We start from the raw sequence: 19,780 nt of genomic DNA, 5'->3' as shown, positions 1-19,780 counted from the left end.
TGTGAAAAATAGGGCTTTTTGGTTATTTTCAGACAAAAAATGTACATTTTTGGCTCCTGTGCCCTAATATTAAATCCGAATGACCTGAAATTCGGTATAGGGATACCTTGGACACATGTGCAAAGAATGCAATTCACGCTTTTGACATAGACCATTTTAAAATTGTGTAAAATAGGGATTTTGGGCTATTTTCAGACAAAAAAATGTACATTTTTGGCTCCTGTGCCCTATAGCTAATAGTAAATCCGAAGGACCTGAAATTCGGTATAGGGATACCTTGGACACATGTCCAAAGAATGCAATTCACGCTTTTGACATACATTAGGCCATGTTGATTTGATTATATGGATGACATCCGCGCGCGCATGAATTTTCGGCCATTTCCAAAAAAAAAAGTTTTCAACCATACTGTAAATCGTACAAAACAGTTGCAAAATTAGCAAAAATATACCATAAGTTACAAAAAAAAATAATAAAAACTATACCAATGTCGTAGAATGCCCAAATCAAACGAAAAAAGACGAAATTGTAAAGAAATGAACTTGAGACTAGATTATTCGCCAAACCATATGGTATGACATTTGCTCATTTTGCAACTGTTTTGTACGATTTACAGTATGGTTGAAAACGTTTTTTTTTGGAAACGGCCGAAAATTCATGCGCGCGCGGATGTCATCCATATAATCAAATCAACATGGCCTTACTTAAAAGTTGTGTACAATAGTGCTTTTTGGCTATTTTCGGACAAAATCTGTACATTTTGGGTCCTGGAGACCTGGTATTACACCCAAATCATCTGAAATTTGGTGTGGGTATGCTTTATATATCCACCAACAACAATTAATTGCAATTTTTTTTCATACTCTCCCTTAAACTTGTATAATTTGGGACTTTTTGACCGTTTTCAGGTCACAATTTATGATATAGTTGGGGATGACTATCCATGAGTCATCAGTCCGGCATGCGGAGCAAGAACCAATAGGCATGCAGCTTTCCTCTAATCTTCTTGCTGATTGGCTGTTGGAATTTGATTGAGCTAATTCCATGAACAGCTGCATACCATATTAAAAGTAGGTACTGCATTGAAGTGTTTTGGTAGGTATGTCAAACTTTCCTGCTCAAGCATTGGAACGTGGGGCATAAACGCTTTTTTATCTTGAAAATCAACAGTTTGCATTATGCAAATAAAAATATTAATCAACAAGAGTTCCGAGATCTCATACCTCCATGAAATATGGGCTTGATATGTAAATGTAAATTTCTTCTTTAATTATGCAAATGACCTCTGCATTAACATGATATATGCGTCGTGATGTTAACTTTTTATTAACTTACAGATGTCCCAAGTATGACATTTCCATCATTAACCATTAAGAAATTATAGAATTTTCGCCTTAATTATGCAAATTAGGTCATCATTTGCATAATTAGTATCTGTTGATGTTCCGCCTGCCATAGGTTACAGACATTACATGTATGAAAGTACTGTAATATAAAACACTGTAATAATAGAATTTCCTCATTAATTATGCAAATAAAGTCCTCATTTGTATCATTTGCATTTAATTATGTACATCTCCCTCTCAGCTACCTACACACCAATGAAAATAAGTTGTTCCCATCTGGACTTATTGGCTTCCAAACATTTCGCCCGAATGTCCCCTGCAGTTCCAGAACAAGCTGCTAGGGGACCAAACCAACACCATTTATTCCTGACAGGAAAAGCTATCTGTCACCAAAAAGTCAAGACCATAGCATGTTCAGGACAAAAGATACAACTACCGGAATTTCTGCTGCAGTACCAAGGTCATCCACCAGGAGGCCCATATTTGACCTTGACCTTTGTCTTCCTAAGACTTACCAACATACCAAATATCATCATAATCCATAAAGGCGTTATGAAGTTATGCTGACTACAAACGTGCGGAAACACAAACACACAGACACACACACAGACACACAGACAGACACGCCAAAAACAATACCTCCATTTTTCATGGAGGTAATCAACCAGGTGGTCAGTGGACACAGAAACCGTAATTACAGGAACTGGATCGACCCAGAAACGAACCAGTCTGACCGGTTTGAACACAGGGACGCGTAACAATTGGAATACGCCTGTATCCCCCAGGTTTGTCATTCCGAAGTTGTGCTGAAGACAGTGAGCCTACCGTCCGAACGGCAATCATTTGGGATAGTAGTAGCACGTAACCAGGATCTAACCAGAGGTAGAAGGGTCAAACCAGTCAAAAGTCTACTAACTACTACTTTCGACATGTACAGAGGCAATCACTGACGGCCGAAGTAACATCGCCGACATTTACAATCAGCCTGTTTTAGCTCACTCGCAGTGACACGTAAGTTCGCTTAACACATTCCAAAACGATTCGACTGAGTGCCAAATTTGAGCAATTGATTTTTAAGATTACAATAGATTTTAAAACCTACTGGATTTAACAATGATCAAATATCCCTTCTAGCAAGGACATGTCATCCTTGCTTCTAGGTACCGAATACTGGCGAAAACAACAAACGTGAACTGGCATCAAAAACAGGGACTCCGTAAGATCGAACTCCAGTGGGATAACCAAACAGCTCATCATGACGAGGTTTAAATTTACCACATGTGCCTTTCTGCTCACATGTGCAGGCGTGTACTTCCTAATACGGTATGTAGAAAGGTAACATATTCTTATTCACATACAGTATCCAGCATTCATTATTGTTAACTCGGGGATACAATTACAAGCGGTTGTCAACCTGAAGACAAAATGAATGGTGAATCAGTTCGGTTCATGAAGTTGCTGGTATATGTAACGTTTCCATTTGAAAATCGTAACTAGTTGAATTTAGACACTGCAGAATTCATTATTGGCGTCAGGCTAACTTTTTTTTGTAAACATTTCAGTATTACCTCCGGAAAAACGTCACAGGTTTTACCGCATTTGACACGAGCAATGCGCATCCAGCCTCCTCAGCCGACTCACCCCCCTCAACCGGTATACCCCCCTCGGCCGACCCACCCCCCTCGGCCGACCCAACCCTCTCGGCCGCACCACCCCCCTCAGTCGGCCCACCCCACTCAGCCGCCCCTGGTATTCGGAAAGTTGGCACCAGAGTCACCTTGGAAATTTAGTACCAAAGCTTTGAAAGAAGCCAGGTCAGTGTTATCACCTTCGTCTGTATGTTTGTATTTTCGTAACCTATTCCACGGTAAAGCAATGAGGACAACAATTGTAGCTATATTCTACTGATTATCTTGAAAGTTCATCTGTGTTGGCAGAAGTCATAATGAAACAAATTTGAACTGTAATGGCCAACACAAGAAATTGGACTCACCCAATGTTTCGACTGTATCAAACGTTACAACTCCAGTCTTGAAATGTCAAGGAATGACACTTTGGATAAGTCCAATTTTTGTTGTTGACCATTACAGTTCAAACTTGTTTCATAATATTCTCCTAATGTCCAATTCAAATTTGATCACAAATTTAAATAGTGCCCTACAAATGTGTTGTTTTGTGTGTTGATCTATGCATAGTGAGTATTAAAGTATCATCATCATAAGATTCGTTAATCATGGGAACGAATTTAATTCGCTGATCCACAAATTTGTTATTTTAATGATGATAATTAATGTAATGTTCATCGTTTTGACATCAACACTGAATTTGTCTTCCAGAAACATCTCGGCGGAATTAAACTTTCAGAATCGCCTACGTAAGTTGGGGAAGTTTCCAAACAATGCAACTATCCGTCACTACAACACGTGCGCTGTGGTGGGCAACAGCGGCGTTCTGCTCGGAAGCCAATGTGGAGCGGAGATCGACTCCATGGATTACGTCATGCGCATAGACTTGCCGGTCATCAGAGGCTACGAAAGAGACGTCGGCAAACGGACCAGTATGGTGTTCTTCAACCTGAAAGGGCCAGACAGAATTAGACAGTCCTCGGCTTTCAAAAACAGATCGCGGGATGTGTACGAGAGTCGATTTAAGGACGTGGAAGGCGCCGTTCTGCTTGTAGACAGAAGGGCAGTGAAAAATATCCAGACCGCCTTAAACGTCTACAAACTCTCCTTTCCAATGTTACGTCCCTCAGGGAAAATCAGGACTGGAGTTTTTACGTAAGTTGCTGTTTTCATATTGACGAAAGAGAGCGCATTACTCTAGAGTTTTACCCTGTGATTTTCACATTTCATCTTGGGCCTCACCAAGTAATTTTCATGGATGACGTCCGCGCGCTTGATTTTGGCCTGTTAAAAAAAGAAAAGAAAGTCCGCTTCTTGTAACTATGACCAAAGTCACGACAGTGTCACAAGGGGAGATGTGATAAAAGGAAAGAAACAGGATAGGGCGACAACTAATGAAAGACTTGTTGGTTGTTACACTGTATTCTCATTCAATTTGTGCCCTAACATTTGCCATCCCTTATCTTTCAAATCTAAGCATTCTTCCTTTTTTTCTTGCTCTCGCAGAGATTTAGGGTCTCTAGAGGTTATCATATCCATAAAAATTACTTGTCGATAATAACAGAGAGGGATCGACGGCATATTTTGTTTCTTTTCTTTTCAGGGCTGCATCTAAAATAGCAAAAAAGGAGGATGAGAGGCATCCCTTCCATTGGTCTGGTAAGTGTGCTGATGATGACGACGTTTTGTGACCACCCCTACATCTACGGATTCTACCCTTTCACACAAGACGCCAACAACAACACTATCCTGTACCACTACTACTCGGGAGACTTTGTTGACCCTCCGCTTGAGCATAAGTTCGCCCCGATGCACCACATGAATCAGGAGTACGACTTTCACAGGGAGCTGCACAGACGGGGGGTTCTAAAGATGCAGGTCGGTCCGTGCGGAAAACAATGATGTGTTTCAGTACCAAGGACGCCACCGTCAGACACTACAGGCTAGGTCGATCTAAAGATGCCAGTATATTAAACAGGCTTCATGGATATTTCTCAAACTACAAATAGATATGGCTTTGCCAGATGATGCCATATATAGCTTAAATTCGTAGGGCCATTTTATAATGGTATATTTAAGTCACTATCATCCTCTCCCTATGATGATCCAATTCTGCCTAGAGCATCAATTATGTAAACGTTAGAACATGTATGATATCTCTCCAATCTATATCAAGATATCAACAAATTAAAACCAATTAATGACGGAACGTCATGTTAATTCGTCGGGTCTCTGAATGTACATACATGTACGCTGGTCTGTGCTTACAGCTGAAGTATATTCAAGCCATAACCTATGATTAATATAAAAGTTAGAGAATTCATGAAGCACGGAACTCTCCGTAACGGCAGAAGGTGTACATAAACGTGAACAAACAATATTTTCATATTGCTACTGTAATTAGTAAGATTGAAGTATGTGCTACCTTGTTTCATCCATGTTTTAAAAAGGGGATTTTTCATCTCTAAACACACTAGACATTAGAGAAGAATTCCATACTAAAATTATTCTTGTGTGGTGAAGGGAAATGTGAAGGAAAATATAATGGTGGGGGCCTTTAATTTTCTCCATGTTTTTTTTTGTACGTTTTATATTTTTTTTAATTAGGCCCTGTCAATTTGATTATGTGGATGACATCCACGTGCGTATGAATTTTCATCCGTTTCGAATTAAAAAAAAAATTCGACCATCCTGTAAATCGCATATAGCAACTGCAAAATTAGCAAATATATGCGCAATATTGCAAACAAATATTGGAGAACGATACTAATATCTTAGAATGCCAAAATCAATTCCAAAGGAAAAGAAGAAACTGTAAAGAAATGCAAATAAATATATTATTCGCCATACCATTCTCTGTGTGTTTAGTCATTTGTTCAGCCTTTATGACCACGTAGATTTTATAAGGAAGGGAACTTTCTTTTGCCAAACTTTTTTTCAATTCGCACGCTTTGGGGTTCCCAGCGATGGTAACCCTTGGGGTTTCCGACCTACTTTGTTTCAGCCCAGGGGCTCGTTCACTATACACTCAGGGGAGGGTAAGAGTGATCTGCCTGCAGCAGTATTGAAGATGTTCAGATGCAATGAAGCTGATGGCTATCAATGTTTATGCGTATACTGCTGCTGGTGGTGACATATAATATTTTATGATGACGATAGGAAAGTATACATGTAGACAGATAGAGCGCAGTTCAGTAGATCACTCCCACCCTCCCCTGAGTGTATAGTGAACGAGCCCCGGGCTCGCAGAAAGTGGGGCAGGTTTTCTCAGAGACTTGCGACCTCAAATTCTACTTTGAACAACAACAACAACAAGGCTTCCCCCAAATCATGACAGCACCATTGCAAACAAAACCCTACCAGTAACAACCGTCGCCATGGCAATGTATGTTTTCATTGCCAGTCTTGTTAGATATTTTTTGTCGTTGACGAATTATTCAACGTTGATTAAATATGACACAATCAATTTTGTTGAACTTAACACCTTTTTTCTTTTCATTTTTATTACACGACTTTTTTCCTTGTATAACAACATGTATCGTGCTGCAGTACGAAGGTTGTAGTCTCCACCAGACTCCTTTTGCAGGCTGATAAATAGTGATAAATATCGTGAGATTCTATGGCGGCCATCTCCTCTGGTCAACGATATTCCCTTTTGATGCCAATTTCTACTATTTATCAGCCTGCAAAAGGAGTCTGGTGGAGTCACAATGTACACTAGGTCACTGAGACGCTATTGAAATGGCACTTCCGGGTTGGTCATGAATAATTCATGAGGTAGCGCGTGGCGCGTAACCTAGGAGGCCGGAGCCACAGCCTGGTCACTGATCCCTGCTGATACACCGCGATTCACCGGCCATGGTCGCACCACCTCGCCGTGCGATCCCAGTCCTGGTGGATATACCTGGCGATCTAGCGCGATTTACACTCCAAACCCGGGCGTAGAAGGATCCAGAGAAAGTATTTGCAATCACCTGTGTTTTAGAGAGGGGCTCGGATTCCTGCAAACAAGGCCAAAAGTTTTGAAAGCGTCAACAAACAGCTTATAGCATAGGGCGAGGCCGAGGCGAGCATGGGACCGCCGTACCGTGTGTGAGTTCAGATATTTATCTTGTTGTTCTCGCTTTAGCTCATCATGGACACGCGATAAAAAGTATCTCCAAGCTTCAGTATACGATAAGAAGATTTGTTTTTGAGTCTGGGGTGTCGCACGAACTTTAAAGTAATGGAAGGGAGGGGAGTCTAAATGCGTTGTGATCTGTGATGCTTTCACTGACATGGAGGTTCATGACCACAAATTGTTGTTCCTCCTTCTTATAGCAATAAGTAACACCGAATCTTACACATTTACTTGCAGAGCCAAGTACAGAGTGCGAACAGCCTAGTCTAAGGTGCTCGATCAACGACAACCGTCCCGACTCGCTGTGTACTTTCGTACCGTGATCTTCAACCCCCCCATGGCGGCCATGCCACCTCTAAAAGCCAAGTCCGGCTTCCCCGTCAGCAACAAACTGCTACAGAAAAGATGGAACGACAAGGCTTTCCAGTTACACCAACAGAAGGTTAGTTTTCTATTATTTTTTTCTCTCTAATAAGGGAAAGATTGAGATGTTTACACCTGTTTAGATTATGTTGTACACCTTTGCTCACCTGTATTGAACACACCTGTTGAGCAGGTAGAAAGAGCACCCTTTTCTTTGTTGCTGAAATACTTTTCTCTTTACTGTTCCTTCTTTCATTTTGAAGTTGTTTGAGGTAGTGTTAGCACATGCATCATACATGCACAGAAGTTCCAAAGTTTGCCTGTGTATTGCCAGAGATTGGCCAAACCTCTGTGTTGTAGTCGGTGTCACTGCGTTTACCAAAGTGGCCTTAATCTGCGGGTAAATAGAAACGGAAACACGGCAAAACATTTGCTGGGCACAGCGATAAAAGTGCTCCCAGCAATATTTGTGTGAAGTGAAAAGATGCCTTTCCATCAACATCAGGGTTTGAGCTTGATGTTTTGTTACTTCTACTAAGTTCTAGCATGTATTTCCTACCATTGTCCTCCAAAAAAAAAATTATTCTTTAGACCAGATTTGAAAAAAAGTTTCTAATTCACTAACAGAATTCCTCAAAGACCCAAATGCATCGGTTTGAACTCCAGCCGACAAATTTCTTTGCATTGTTGGAAATATGTCTCTAGTCAAAGATATGCCATATTACATGCATTATGCTTGAGTTAATAGATGGTTTGTTTGTGCTATAGGCCTGGGGCTCTACCCAGCATTCTGCAACATTCTATTGGGCATCGAGCTACCAAATAGCTACCATCTTAATTTGCGTAAAATTACTTGTGTTAGACAATGCAAGAATGTTCCCTTGCAGGAGTTGTTTGTCGATGTTTGCTTACATTTTGATTGGCACTCCGTGTGGAAACATGCCTCACGCAACTCTCTTTTTGTGTGCCATCACCAGCCGTGACTTCACCATACAAAGTTTGGAAGGTTTGACGTTGAAGTTTGACCCGTCTCTATTTACAAAACACATGGTGACTGGTAAAATACAAGACCCCGACATTTTAATGTATCATGAGTTTGACACTTGTACAACATGTGACAGAATATAAAAGGAAAGGTGAACGTTATTTGCTCTTAACAACATTATGAGCTTAGCAGTTTCAAACACACAGGTTGTTTTGGTCAAAGAACAGACTTGAGTATCCTGGCATATCTGAAAATGCTCTTTCGTTGCCCTAGATGTATTCACTTCTTTGTTAAAAACTGTCCTTGTCACACAAGAAGAAGGGAAGAATATCTGGTACACCAAAGTCCCATATCTATTCAGATATGTTAGAAAAATTGCCAATGAATTGTTGGTTCACAAATATCATGATACATTGGAAAAATGTCTATCATTGTTTTGTGTAACAGGAGCAGTTTTCAGCTCATGCAGTTTTCATGAGTAACTTCACTCCGTAATCCAGTCCTAGCCCCACCATAAGCCCATGATTTGTGATTCTAAGTGCTTTCCTTTATTGACTTCTTCCTTGGCTTTGTGTCCGAGGCTTTTGAGGTGTCCAAGCTGCCCTGCGAAAGCCACCTCACGCAACACATTCATTCCAGATGAGCATGCACGTACTCGCCTTGCGTCAAAGGGCTCATGTTTAAAAAGGATCAATTTGTGGCAAAACTATTCTAAGAATCCTTTGGAAAACATTCATTTTTTCATAGGAAAATTCTGATATATGTATTTTAGATTGTAATTATGTTGTGTATTTTGTATGTTTTCAGGTGTCTTTCTTTAACTTACTTTGAAAGATTGCTTCACAGCATATGTGTGATGATTCTTGAATGAATATGTAATAGTTGCAACAAAAAGACTTTTCAATTGAGGAAAACCCAGTGTCTTCTCTAAGTAGCTGTCCAATGATTAGCTCAACACCTTGTCTGTTGTCTACCAAAAAAAACAAGATGGACGCTTGTGAAGACATGGCTTCTTTATCTCCATGGTGACATGTTGCCAAGGTAACGCTTTTCAACCCAGTGTCCCTGGTCCATTCAGGTGCAGCCTACCTTGTCCCACAGAACTGTCAATCACTTGAACGCTTCCTGAGACAACAGCCACGAGAGTTTGATGGGGCTAATTTGTTTGCGTATTGTCATAGAAATCAAGCAAATGGCTTTATGATTTGGGTATAAATAGCCAGCCATATAATCTGTCTTCCTGTAGTGGAGGGTAGTGTAAACGAACTGTAGTGACCAGTTACAATAAAACGTGATAAGGGAGTGAGAGGCTACACAGAGCGAGAGCATTCACCTCTTTTGTTTATCTGAAGCTTCTCCATGGCAACATGCTTTTACTGTTAAAGCAACAAAAGAAGACCAAAAGGTCACATCAAAAAGCAGTTAGCGGGTTGCATTTAAAGTTTTTTAAGCAGGAAAATTGTCTTTTCATGATATTTGTATCAAAGGTGACTTAATATTAGGGAAGAAATTGATAATGACTCTTTTTCGTTTGTATGACTAGTGACAAATCTTTCACTGAACTACCCGGTAAATGCAGTTTACGTGCATTCAGCTCTATCAACTTTGAACTTCTGTTTATGGCAACACACAGTGCAAGCCAGAAAGCTTTGCTACTGTAACTATTTTGGTGTTTTAAAAGCCTCCAAAATGTTTAGGGTTAACTAGAAAAACAGATGCTATTAGCCGGGCCTTGCAATCCTAACAACAGTCCATTTTAAAGGTATCCTCCAGTTTCCACGCTTCTTTTGTGCGATAAAAGTGCAGAGGACTTAAAATAACAGTATAATTTACGAGCTTTGTTTTCTGCTCTCCCCTAGTTGCATAGAATACCTCCCCAGGACGTTTATATAGGAGATGTCAACAAATATTTTGTTAGCAGGTGAAATGGAAGGAGGGGTACGTAAGACTTTTGACCCCCGGAGCAATTTGTATTTTCTTATTGATACTCAAGAATTTTGTGCAAATAATGTAAAACTCGTGACTTGAGCCTTGAAAAAATACCACTTGTATGAGGAACGTAGCCTGAAAGCCCTACTTGCCACCCAAACGGTTCAAATGGGGGATTTGTTTGTTCCTAATGTTGAAAATATTGTGACAAATGCTCTGTTATCAGTAAACAAGGATGGCGTCCATCTGAAGTGTCGCTGATACAGATTATTCTAGGACACATGCTATAAATGGCTCAAAAATGTCACCTAATACATTGACGTTACCAATCAACTGTCATATTAGATGCATTGTGTGGCAATAACCGGATAATAGGTGAACTAATTTTCTCCGCGTGCAAATTGGTTTTGTAGCCCGGGCAGGGACAGTTTCAATCGTTACCGGGGGACCGGGTAACCTTGCACTATTGACACCACTGTGCACCCCGGCCTCAGACAATGGCACTTGTAAGAGCCGCATCTCGCTTACGGATCGGTGTTACGCCGCCAACCATCCGACACCCCACCATCAACAACCTGCGCGTTTGAATCGGCAGTCGAGCATGGCACGCACACTCGTCCCCGCTTGGAATTCAAATCAAGCAGGCCACGAGAGCAGATTATGGTTCAGTAACGTCACCCCCACTTGTTCGTGGAGAAGTCCTCCAGTATTGGGTGTTCTCGGTGAAAGAGGCAGGACAAAGCACTCAATATTCTTGTTTTCATACCCCCTCTGTAGGTGGCAGCTATGAAAGCGGATCTCGACAACAAGTCCCCCAAGCCATACCACCACATACGATTACGATTGAAGAAGTTATTGGTACGTATCACAAAAAAACACAATTATACCACCATGTACATGTATCTCACAAACTTCACCTTAATTACAGTGAAATAAAACATTAAAGACAATGCACACATTACACCACAAAGAAATATATATGGGAAATAAAATTATAATGTTTTCATTCGCCCATTTAATGTTTTAATGTTGGACAAACTTTAAAATTTATATTATAAGCTGCAGGCATGGGTTTGGTTCGTTACATTGATAAAAGACTTGAAAATGGTAGTAAAATGATGATTGACAGTTTCCAAACAAAAGACCATCAAATTTTGACAATTGTTTAATCATACTGTAACAGTAAGTGCAGAATTTTACATTCAAGAAATTGCCATTTTAATATAGGTCTGACAATTTGTTTATGACAAAGTGTAAAGAAGGTTCAAACAATTAAAGTGAGCCAAATATTTTGTCCATACCCATGATAACATTACAGCAAAGGTACAGAAAAATAAAGATTTTTAGCTGTCTACAGAAGTCTTGGAAAAAGCAACATTTTATAAAATTGCGTATCATAGCAACGATGTTTACATCGCCTGTTTCCAAAGATATGAGTTTGTTTGGTCTGTGAAAACAAATCTACACTGTCTGTGACTGTCTGGCCAAAGGTGGTCAAAAGTGTTTGCATGGTTTGTCGCAGGAGAGACGTCCACACTCTGATAACAAAAGGCAAAGTACACAGTGATCAAAGGTATGGATCGGAATGGCACACGGTTTCTTTCATGCAAGACACTCTGTACCGAGAGTTCGAGATTAACATGCCTGAACATGTGTGCACAAGTCGGTATCTTTACCACACAATATTCGGGAAAAGAAAAGAAGGCATGATAGACAAGCAATCATAAAATACAATACAGTACAGTCTAATAGCAATCTGTCAGATTGTGACTTTAATTCAGGTAATCCCTGTAACAATAAGAAGGTAAACTATATGAGTCAGAATTCAAGTAACTCGACAACAAGAGACCAACATGAGTGTACCAAATACCTACAGTATCTGGGAAAGTTTGGAAGGTTCAACTTGACAGATTGTATTGATTTTACCACCCAGACAGAGAGCACTTTCTGCCTCTAATGGTGCAACTTACCAGAGACATAAGTACAGACCTAGTCGGTATCTATGGAGCACATTGAACCATTCACACATGTCAGATTTTAATCAGTATACCAATTATTGTAAATTGTATGATCTCTATGCAGGTGTCTTCTAGTCATTAAATGTTTTGTATGGCTATACACGTAGGCCCATATCTGTACCTCACTTAAACTATGTAAATGAAAATGAGCAATTTGTAAAGTCAATGCTGAAGATTCAAAGAAAAAAGCGCTAAAATTTGAAATCCCCGTTGAGACTTCAATATTGCTACCAACTAGAAGATGTTGTTGATACTTAGTAGTAGATGATATTATCCAATAATCTCTTGCACAATCATTGTAACTTCAATAATATTTGACCAGACAAATTACAAGGAAAACAAACAAAAAAAGCTTTAACATTAAGAGTGAAAAGAAAATAGCAAATCTAGACTAAAAACTAAAAAAAATATATTTGCTTGTCACATTTATCAAAATTGATGAATATGATCATGGTATTCTTATCTTATTTATTTTGTGTGTACATTTTTTTTTGTTTGAAACAAGTTTAATGTTTTATACCTAGATTACATTACATTACATTACATGTACTGTGTATATTGTGGCCAGTAAATTCTAATCTATAAGACTGGTTTGTTTGATATGGTAAAACATTTGTATCATCCCAGGCTGAAGAGGAGAGACAAGCTCAGGTAGATCATGACAACAGGAAGCTCCTAGGCAGGATGACACAGATCATGAGAACACATGGATCCCTGGACAACTGGAACAACTACACACCCAGGAGGTTAGAGACAAAACTAGAAAGTTTCTGAAATCTTTACCTTGTAATATACATGTAGAAGTAATTTTTTTGTTTATCTTATTGGTTATTTCAGATATGGAAGAAACATTTAGCATCTTTAATAAGACTGAACAAATTGGCCATTGATGGAATGGTCACAAACTGTGGATATCAACCTTGGTTTTTTGGTGTAAGAACTGTAAAAAAAATCCTAATATCAACAACTTGACAGGTGACTTCTACTAAGTATATCAAAATTTTGGCTGTTGCAATGCAAAGTGTCCTTTTGAATTTATTTTTGAGAAGCTACTGATACTGTTGAACTGTCAGATATACATTTTGGACACTATAGCACGACCCAACTTTGCCGCATTGGTGTCAAGGTCGCTGATGCAATTCAAACGTTTTTATAAAAATGAAAAACCTGCATCTCTTTTTCCCTCTGTATGCATCAAGCAGCAATTCAGCGTGAAAATAAAGAACTAGAGGACCAGGATTTTTGCCCTATCGATTCCCCCTTGAAATGGGAAATTGTTTTATATGCAGTAATCTTGTTGTAATTAGAGATGACTTAAAAGTATTGCAGTGGCAATTACGGCCTATTGACTTTTCAATTGTGGCCTACTAAAGAAGTCATACTGGAGTGATTTATAGGACCTGGTGTGTTTTTTAACTTGAAAATGATGCATAGTATTCATTTATTTAGCTAAGTTATGATATCCTGATAAAGAATTAATTATATCTTGTTACTATAGATAGATTTAACGTAACAAGTGTAATGCTTCATTAAAACTAAGGGCTATTAAGGATTTCTGTGCTTTTGTGTATGCATGCATAACGTTTTGTACTGAATGTTTCAGTTTGAACTACTATGTAAGAGAGAAGGAAGCCGAGAGGATTGCAGTGAACAATGAACTGATCAAGAGTCGTTTACTGGGAGTGCAGCCCAGCTACAACCTCAACAAATGGGTAAGTCAGAGGGGGAAAGTGGTTGCAGTGTGTCAAAGGATGATCTCCAAGCAGATCCTACGGTGGCAAGGCAGTATCCAAATTACTCTTTGGTGGTTGATGGACACTGCTTTGCCACTGTAGGATACGCTTGGAGATTAACAAACTAAGGAAGTCTAAAAGTACATTGTATGTGCTTTGCTTTACTTTGATCATGCAGTATAACCACAGTAGATGATATTTCTCAGTCCTTTAGCTTTTAGATTCATGAACATGTTTGTCGCCCTCTCTAACCACCGAACCATGTCTACTCAACAGGAGGAAGACTTCCTGAAGCACGAGTACTACCTCGCCAACATGGCGGCCGTCACAAAGGACTTCGACCTGGACAGTCTGGAGCCTACGCCACGGGACCCCCCACGGAGAAGACGGCCAAGGAGCGTAGGGACAGAGGTGAGGAAAGTGTCATGATTATCGTCCTAGTTCTTTTTTTCATCTTTTGTTTCTTTTATTTTGAATAGTTCTGCATACAGAATTTGTACAATGATGTATTAAATGTGGTTACCTTTCTTTGGAAGTACATGATGGTATTATAAATTACAAGTATGAAGTACTGTATTATACATTTGTACATCTTTAGTTTGTATGAAATTCTCTAGGTGCAAGGGGGATCAAGGTAAAAAATATTCACATTTCTTTTCATGAAAATTTCACAAAGAGAACATTGTTCTTGTTGTAAAGACAAGGTCAGTTGAAACAGGAGTGCTAGAGCACCCTCCCGTTTTGGATGTCGAAGACACTCCCATCCTGACCCATGACTATTACCTGGTGGACAACACCGAGGAACCCAGAGACTTCTATGTAGACATCATTATGCAGACCAAGCCAATAAGGAAGAGAACAAGTATTCTCAAAAACTGGGCCGAACAGGCGAACGTGTGGTCTAACCTGAAGGTTGGTTTTCCGAGGCATGTTAAGGCTTGGTGATGGGATCAAAATGCATCGCAGTGACTGTCAATGCCTCTTACCTGAACTAACAATTTAGATGACTCCTGAATTCAAACAATAACCGCATGACTGCATGGGGGTTTTAAAATCCTTATATTTATGAAGAATCTTTTTTCTTCTCTGAAGGGGAATAACTTACAAAGATGATGACAGTATGATATCTATATTTCTAAATCACCAGGGTCAAATAATGCTTGATCTTTCAGCTAGCATGCCAATTAAGCCAACAATATCCCTCTACTCCAAAGCAAACTTGTCTTTCAAGGAAATTTGACTGCAGATTCATTCATGTCCTCGATTCTTGCTGCTCCCAGATGTGTTGTGTTTGCACATTAATGAATCATATTGCAAGTACAATTGGCAAATTGCATTAAATGCTTGCATTTTTAAATTGAACTTAAAATGCATTTTATACAATGTACATGGGATGCTATTTCATCAAGTACATGAATGTACAGGCCCTAAACTCCAACGATATCATGATCAAAATACAATTCCCAATTCAATCTGCCACATTATTACTTGCCTGCCCATGTTTCTTTATAATCTGTTCTTGTACCAGTTATCATTAAATAATTTATTTGTACATGTACAATGTATTATCTTATTTGTTGTGATACATGTACTATGTTGTTTTTCTTTTGTACAATGAGCTAAAAGAAAACTCTAAATCATGGGCTGTAATGTTACAAGTTGAACTTTCATCATGCTGCAAAGAATTTTAATTGGGTAAGTATGGAGGTTTACCATTCAGTACTGGTTTGGTGACCATATTCTCAATGTTGTTGATATTTTCATTTCAGACGGATCGGTCCACAGAAGCTGCCAGCACCACAGACGGTGAAGAGGCACCAAAATTACCCAAAATTGTGAGTCTGTCATCTCTTGTTGATAATGATAACAGTCACATTGTCAGTCAAAGCTGCATATTTCACATCTTGCTTTCTTGTACCACACAGTCATGTAATAGTCTATAGTGTTACTCATAGGAAAATCAAACTCTACTACTGGATGAATTATGGAGATACATAATGTAATTTCTGGACGTTCGAGTGACATCCATCACTCTCAGCATCACTAATGACAAAGTCTCATATAGTCATTGATATGAAAGGAGATAAAGGTAGTTCCTATATGATAAGACAACACCACAGGAACTGCTACATCATCCAAGTTACTCCTGTTAACGAGTTCTGTTAGTTCATTAGTGACACTGAAGAAGAGTGGTGGACGTCACTCAAAACGTCCGGAAATAATCTTCGTAATTTATCCAGTAGTAGAGTTTGAATTTCCTATGAGCTTTACCTGGATATCTAGCCTTCATTGACGAGTGTAGAGTGTTGTGTCTAGACTGTATCTTTCGTTCCAAAAATAAACGGAGAATAATGATGGTGCCTCTCTGTCTGCAGAAGCTTGAGCGGAGTAAAGGCGGTGGGACCTGGCCACCCAGACGCTTCCATACCAAGCTGCCAAAAGTGAACAGGGTGGACAAAAACAAGGTAAGTGGCAGGGAGATATAAGAGTAAAGTATTCATGGTATTGATTTTTTTGTTGCTGTGATGATACTACATCATAGTACATGTCAACTTTGTGTTTGCAGAAATTATTTGTCATATCCTTTAATAACTTTTGCTCTCAATACCCTGTGGCAAATCTACTGTACTGCAAAATCAAAGTAAGCAAACATCGTATTTCAAACACAAATGATTTAGACACTATATCCTTATGTTAATGTAACAATAGTATTATGTATCTTTTCAATGATCCTCCTTTTAGCTAGTCTGTCACATTGTTTGATGTGTTTCAGTGGTGTTAAATCTTTCTCTTCCTTAGTTGACTGCTTTTCAAGCTTGTTTGACTTTAATTTTCTGTACTTGACTGTGACTTTGACAGACTGGACTTCTTTAGAATTTCTGACAGATGTGTGTTTGATTGTCAAAGAGCAAGGATGCACCAAATGACACAAGAGACGTTGACATCATAATGTGCTATGAGAGCACATCCCCAAAGAAAAAGGGCAAGTCTAAGAGAAAGAAGAAGAAATCCAAATCTGAACAAAAGGAGTATACACAACGTCGACCTCCTGCATTCCTGCCCATTATCGATGAAGAAACGTCGGTTGACCTTGAAAGAGAAGCGAGGTCATCTTCTGAGACAGAAAGTCAGAAGGAACTGCGGAGAATGGAGGAGGATTACTTAAAGGAATGGGATGAGCAGGATGTCCAGACAGCGGTGAAAAGTGTCCGAATAACCAAGGCTGCCTTGCCTGATTTGCTTCCCGAGAAGTCAAAGTCTAGAATACTACGCCAAAAGAGGTCAGAAGCCAAGGCAAAAAAAGCTGACGGAAAGAAAAGGAGTAAACCAAAAAGTAAAAACGACAAGAAGGACAAAGCATTGAGAAAACTGGCAGGACCATATCTGACTACTAGTATGTCAGCAAGGAACAGGACTTCAGTCAGTCCAGGATCTAGGTAGAAAATCTTGAAACCTCGTGTAACACTATAAGAGGTGGTTGAAAATGAAAAATTATTTTGATTGGATTTTGTATTGGGTAATTTTGCCCAATGTTGTTTTTTGACAATTTTTTCTTATTATGAATCTGAGTGACAAACTGTGTTAGAAGAACTGGAGGTGGGTCAGTTGAGAAATGAAGGAACTACAAGTTGACACATGTGTGTTAGAAAAGTAGAGAAAAGGACATGACAAAACATAACAAAACAAAACAAGACATGACACAACTGGAGCTGAGTGAAGTATTCTGTGACGTAAAGACTGACTGACTGACTGACTGAAAAAACACTGGACTGGACAAACACTGTACGGACAAAGACAGGCAAGGGCTCTCTTTCCTTCAATAACCTTCTTCTGACTTGTATATTAACAAATGATCCCAGATAAAGCTTGTAAAGGCACTGTCCAGCAACATTGCTGACATCTTTGTTCATGCTCATCTCTCAAACCTCTACAGAGTGTTGACTCTGAGTCATCATTTTCTGTTCTTTTTTCCTTGTTTCAGGTTGACCTGTCTCAACATGATGTTGACAGAGATTCCAGGATGCTCTTCAAAGCCACTAAGGGCTTGAGTAAGTTGGATACCACATTGTTCTCTTCAGACCAAATTGTTTGTTTTTCTGGTTTCTTACCATCACATGTCATGTTATACAGTTATGCAAAGTTTTTTTAAAACTTGAATGTCTAAGAAATACATGTAGTCAGTTTTGTCTGACAGTTGACATGGAACTTCTGACCTCTGTTCTGCCAGGCCAAAATGAAGTGTCTATAGTCATCAAGACACTGGTGAGACGTACCTATAGACAACGCCAAGAGACCAAGGCCAAGTTCTGGGATCTTTATGACAAGGTCAGTTTCTGATGACCTTGAAGTGAGACCTTTGCTGATTCTACTCACTAGTTGCGTCTTGTTCTTATAAAATTTCAGTGACTGTATGAAAGACTAACTTTGATCTCTAGTAATTTAAAAATGGAACCTGGATTGGAAGTAATCTAGCTGTATGTGCAAACAGTCTTGGGTTCAGCACCAAGGACAGTTACAAGAATTAAGACATTCAGAAAAAGTTCACAATTTTGTGTGTTTTCATTATGATTGTTCTAGTATAAACTTATTAACTTAAAGTTAAAAACCTGTCTAAATGGTGGCATTGATAGGCTGAGTGGCTAAGACAGAATGAGATTGAAACATCATAGGTTCGATTCCTGGCATTCTTGGCTACATGTTGTGTCCCTGGGAAAGGCACTTTACATAACTTTCTTCACTCCACCCATGTGTAAAATGTGTACTACATGTACCTGGCTTTGATAGGGGAGAAAAAAGGCAAGAGGGATGTGCTTTGTTTGAGGCTCCAATTATTATACTATGCCCCAAACACAATGGGTTACCAATAATTGCAACCCACTGCCTAAGAGGCTTTGGGGCTACCTTTACTAACTTTTTTTTCTAAACCTTGCAATTTTTGCAGGAATTGTCTGAGGATCTGAAGTCCCAGCTGAGTGATGACTTTGCCCAAGTGATCGACGCCCTCCTGATGGAAAGAGAGAAGTTCGATGCCATGACAGTACACAGTGCACTCAAGGTCTGCAGAACTTTCTACCTTTTTTGCTAAAGATGTTTGCACGTATATCTTTGTGGTATTCTTTTATCGCTTTTTGCTTCATGTCTTTGAATAGAGTCTCTAGTATTTGAGTTGAAGTCCAAATCCATCAACATCATCATACTGCGCTACGTGTCAACATTCAACAGTTGGTTAGGTGCAATTTGCTTGTCCTGTTCTTTTCCAATTTTATGACAGTAACATAAGCTTTCATTATTGTAGTCCTAGATAATTTGTTTTATATTTTCTATAGGGATCACCTTCAGCAGAGGCCACACTCATTGAGATTTTGTGCACAAGGAACAATAGGGTATGTTTAACTTAGTTGATATACATGTATTTATACTATCCATTTGCACTATTATATAATAGATCTACTCATTTTGCCCTGTTTTCACATTTATTAAAATGGACATAATGATGTGCTTTCATAGATATACAAACTATATCATCTGACTGATTTTTGTTTTCATACCATCCACAGGCTTTGGAACAGATTAAGAAGGCTTACAGAGATGGTAAATTATAATTGTTGTTCTGCTTTTTGTTAACACAAATGTGCAATGATTTAAAGAAAAAAAGTACAT

At 39.1% G+C, this 19,780-nt stretch overlaps 1 protein-coding gene and 1 pseudogene across 3 annotated transcripts in view; both read left to right on the top strand.

Moving 5' to 3' along the window:
* Window positions 1–2,097: 2,097 nt before the first annotated feature.
* LOC109488253 lies at window positions 2,098–5,811 on the top strand (annotated as a pseudogene).
* Window positions 5,812–6,759: 948 nt separating this feature from the next.
* LOC109488229 overlaps window positions 6,760–19,780 on the top strand; it is a 28,286-nt gene continuing 15,265 nt past the window's right edge. The window contains exons 1-14 of one of the 3 annotated variants that reach the window (XM_019792436.1): window positions 6,760–7,063; window positions 7,329–7,533; window positions 11,146–11,226; window positions 13,014–13,132; window positions 13,990–14,098; window positions 14,396–14,530; window positions 14,819–15,031; window positions 15,889–15,954; window positions 16,495–16,584; window positions 18,102–18,168; window positions 18,348–18,445; window positions 19,062–19,175; window positions 19,447–19,503; window positions 19,678–19,711. In XM_019792436.1, coding sequence (XP_019647995.1) covers window positions 7,429–7,533; window positions 11,146–11,226; window positions 13,014–13,132; window positions 13,990–14,098; window positions 14,396–14,530; window positions 14,819–15,031; window positions 15,889–15,954; window positions 16,495–16,584; window positions 18,102–18,168; window positions 18,348–18,445; window positions 19,062–19,175; window positions 19,447–19,503; window positions 19,678–19,711 — 1,288 coding nt within the window. In that variant the 5' untranslated portion in view covers window positions 6,760–7,063; window positions 7,329–7,428. The remainder of the gene's footprint in view (window positions 7,064–7,328; window positions 7,534–11,145; window positions 11,227–13,013; window positions 13,133–13,989; window positions 14,099–14,395; window positions 14,531–14,818; window positions 15,032–15,888; window positions 15,955–16,494; window positions 16,585–18,101; window positions 18,169–18,347; window positions 18,446–19,061; window positions 19,176–19,446; window positions 19,504–19,677; window positions 19,712–19,780) is intronic. The other 2 variants (XM_019792439.1, XM_019792437.1) reach the window with 2 other exon arrangements.

Source organism: Branchiostoma belcheri, unplaced genomic scaffold, assembly GCF_001625305.1.
Source record: "Branchiostoma belcheri isolate BF01 breed outbred unplaced genomic scaffold, Haploidv18h27 scaffold92, whole genome shotgun sequence".
In the NCBI taxonomy this organism is placed as follows: Eukaryota; Metazoa; Chordata; class Leptocardii; order Amphioxiformes; family Branchiostomatidae; genus Branchiostoma; species Branchiostoma belcheri.
Note: the sequence above shows the minus strand (reverse complement) of the source record. Positions and strands in the feature narration are given on the sequence as shown.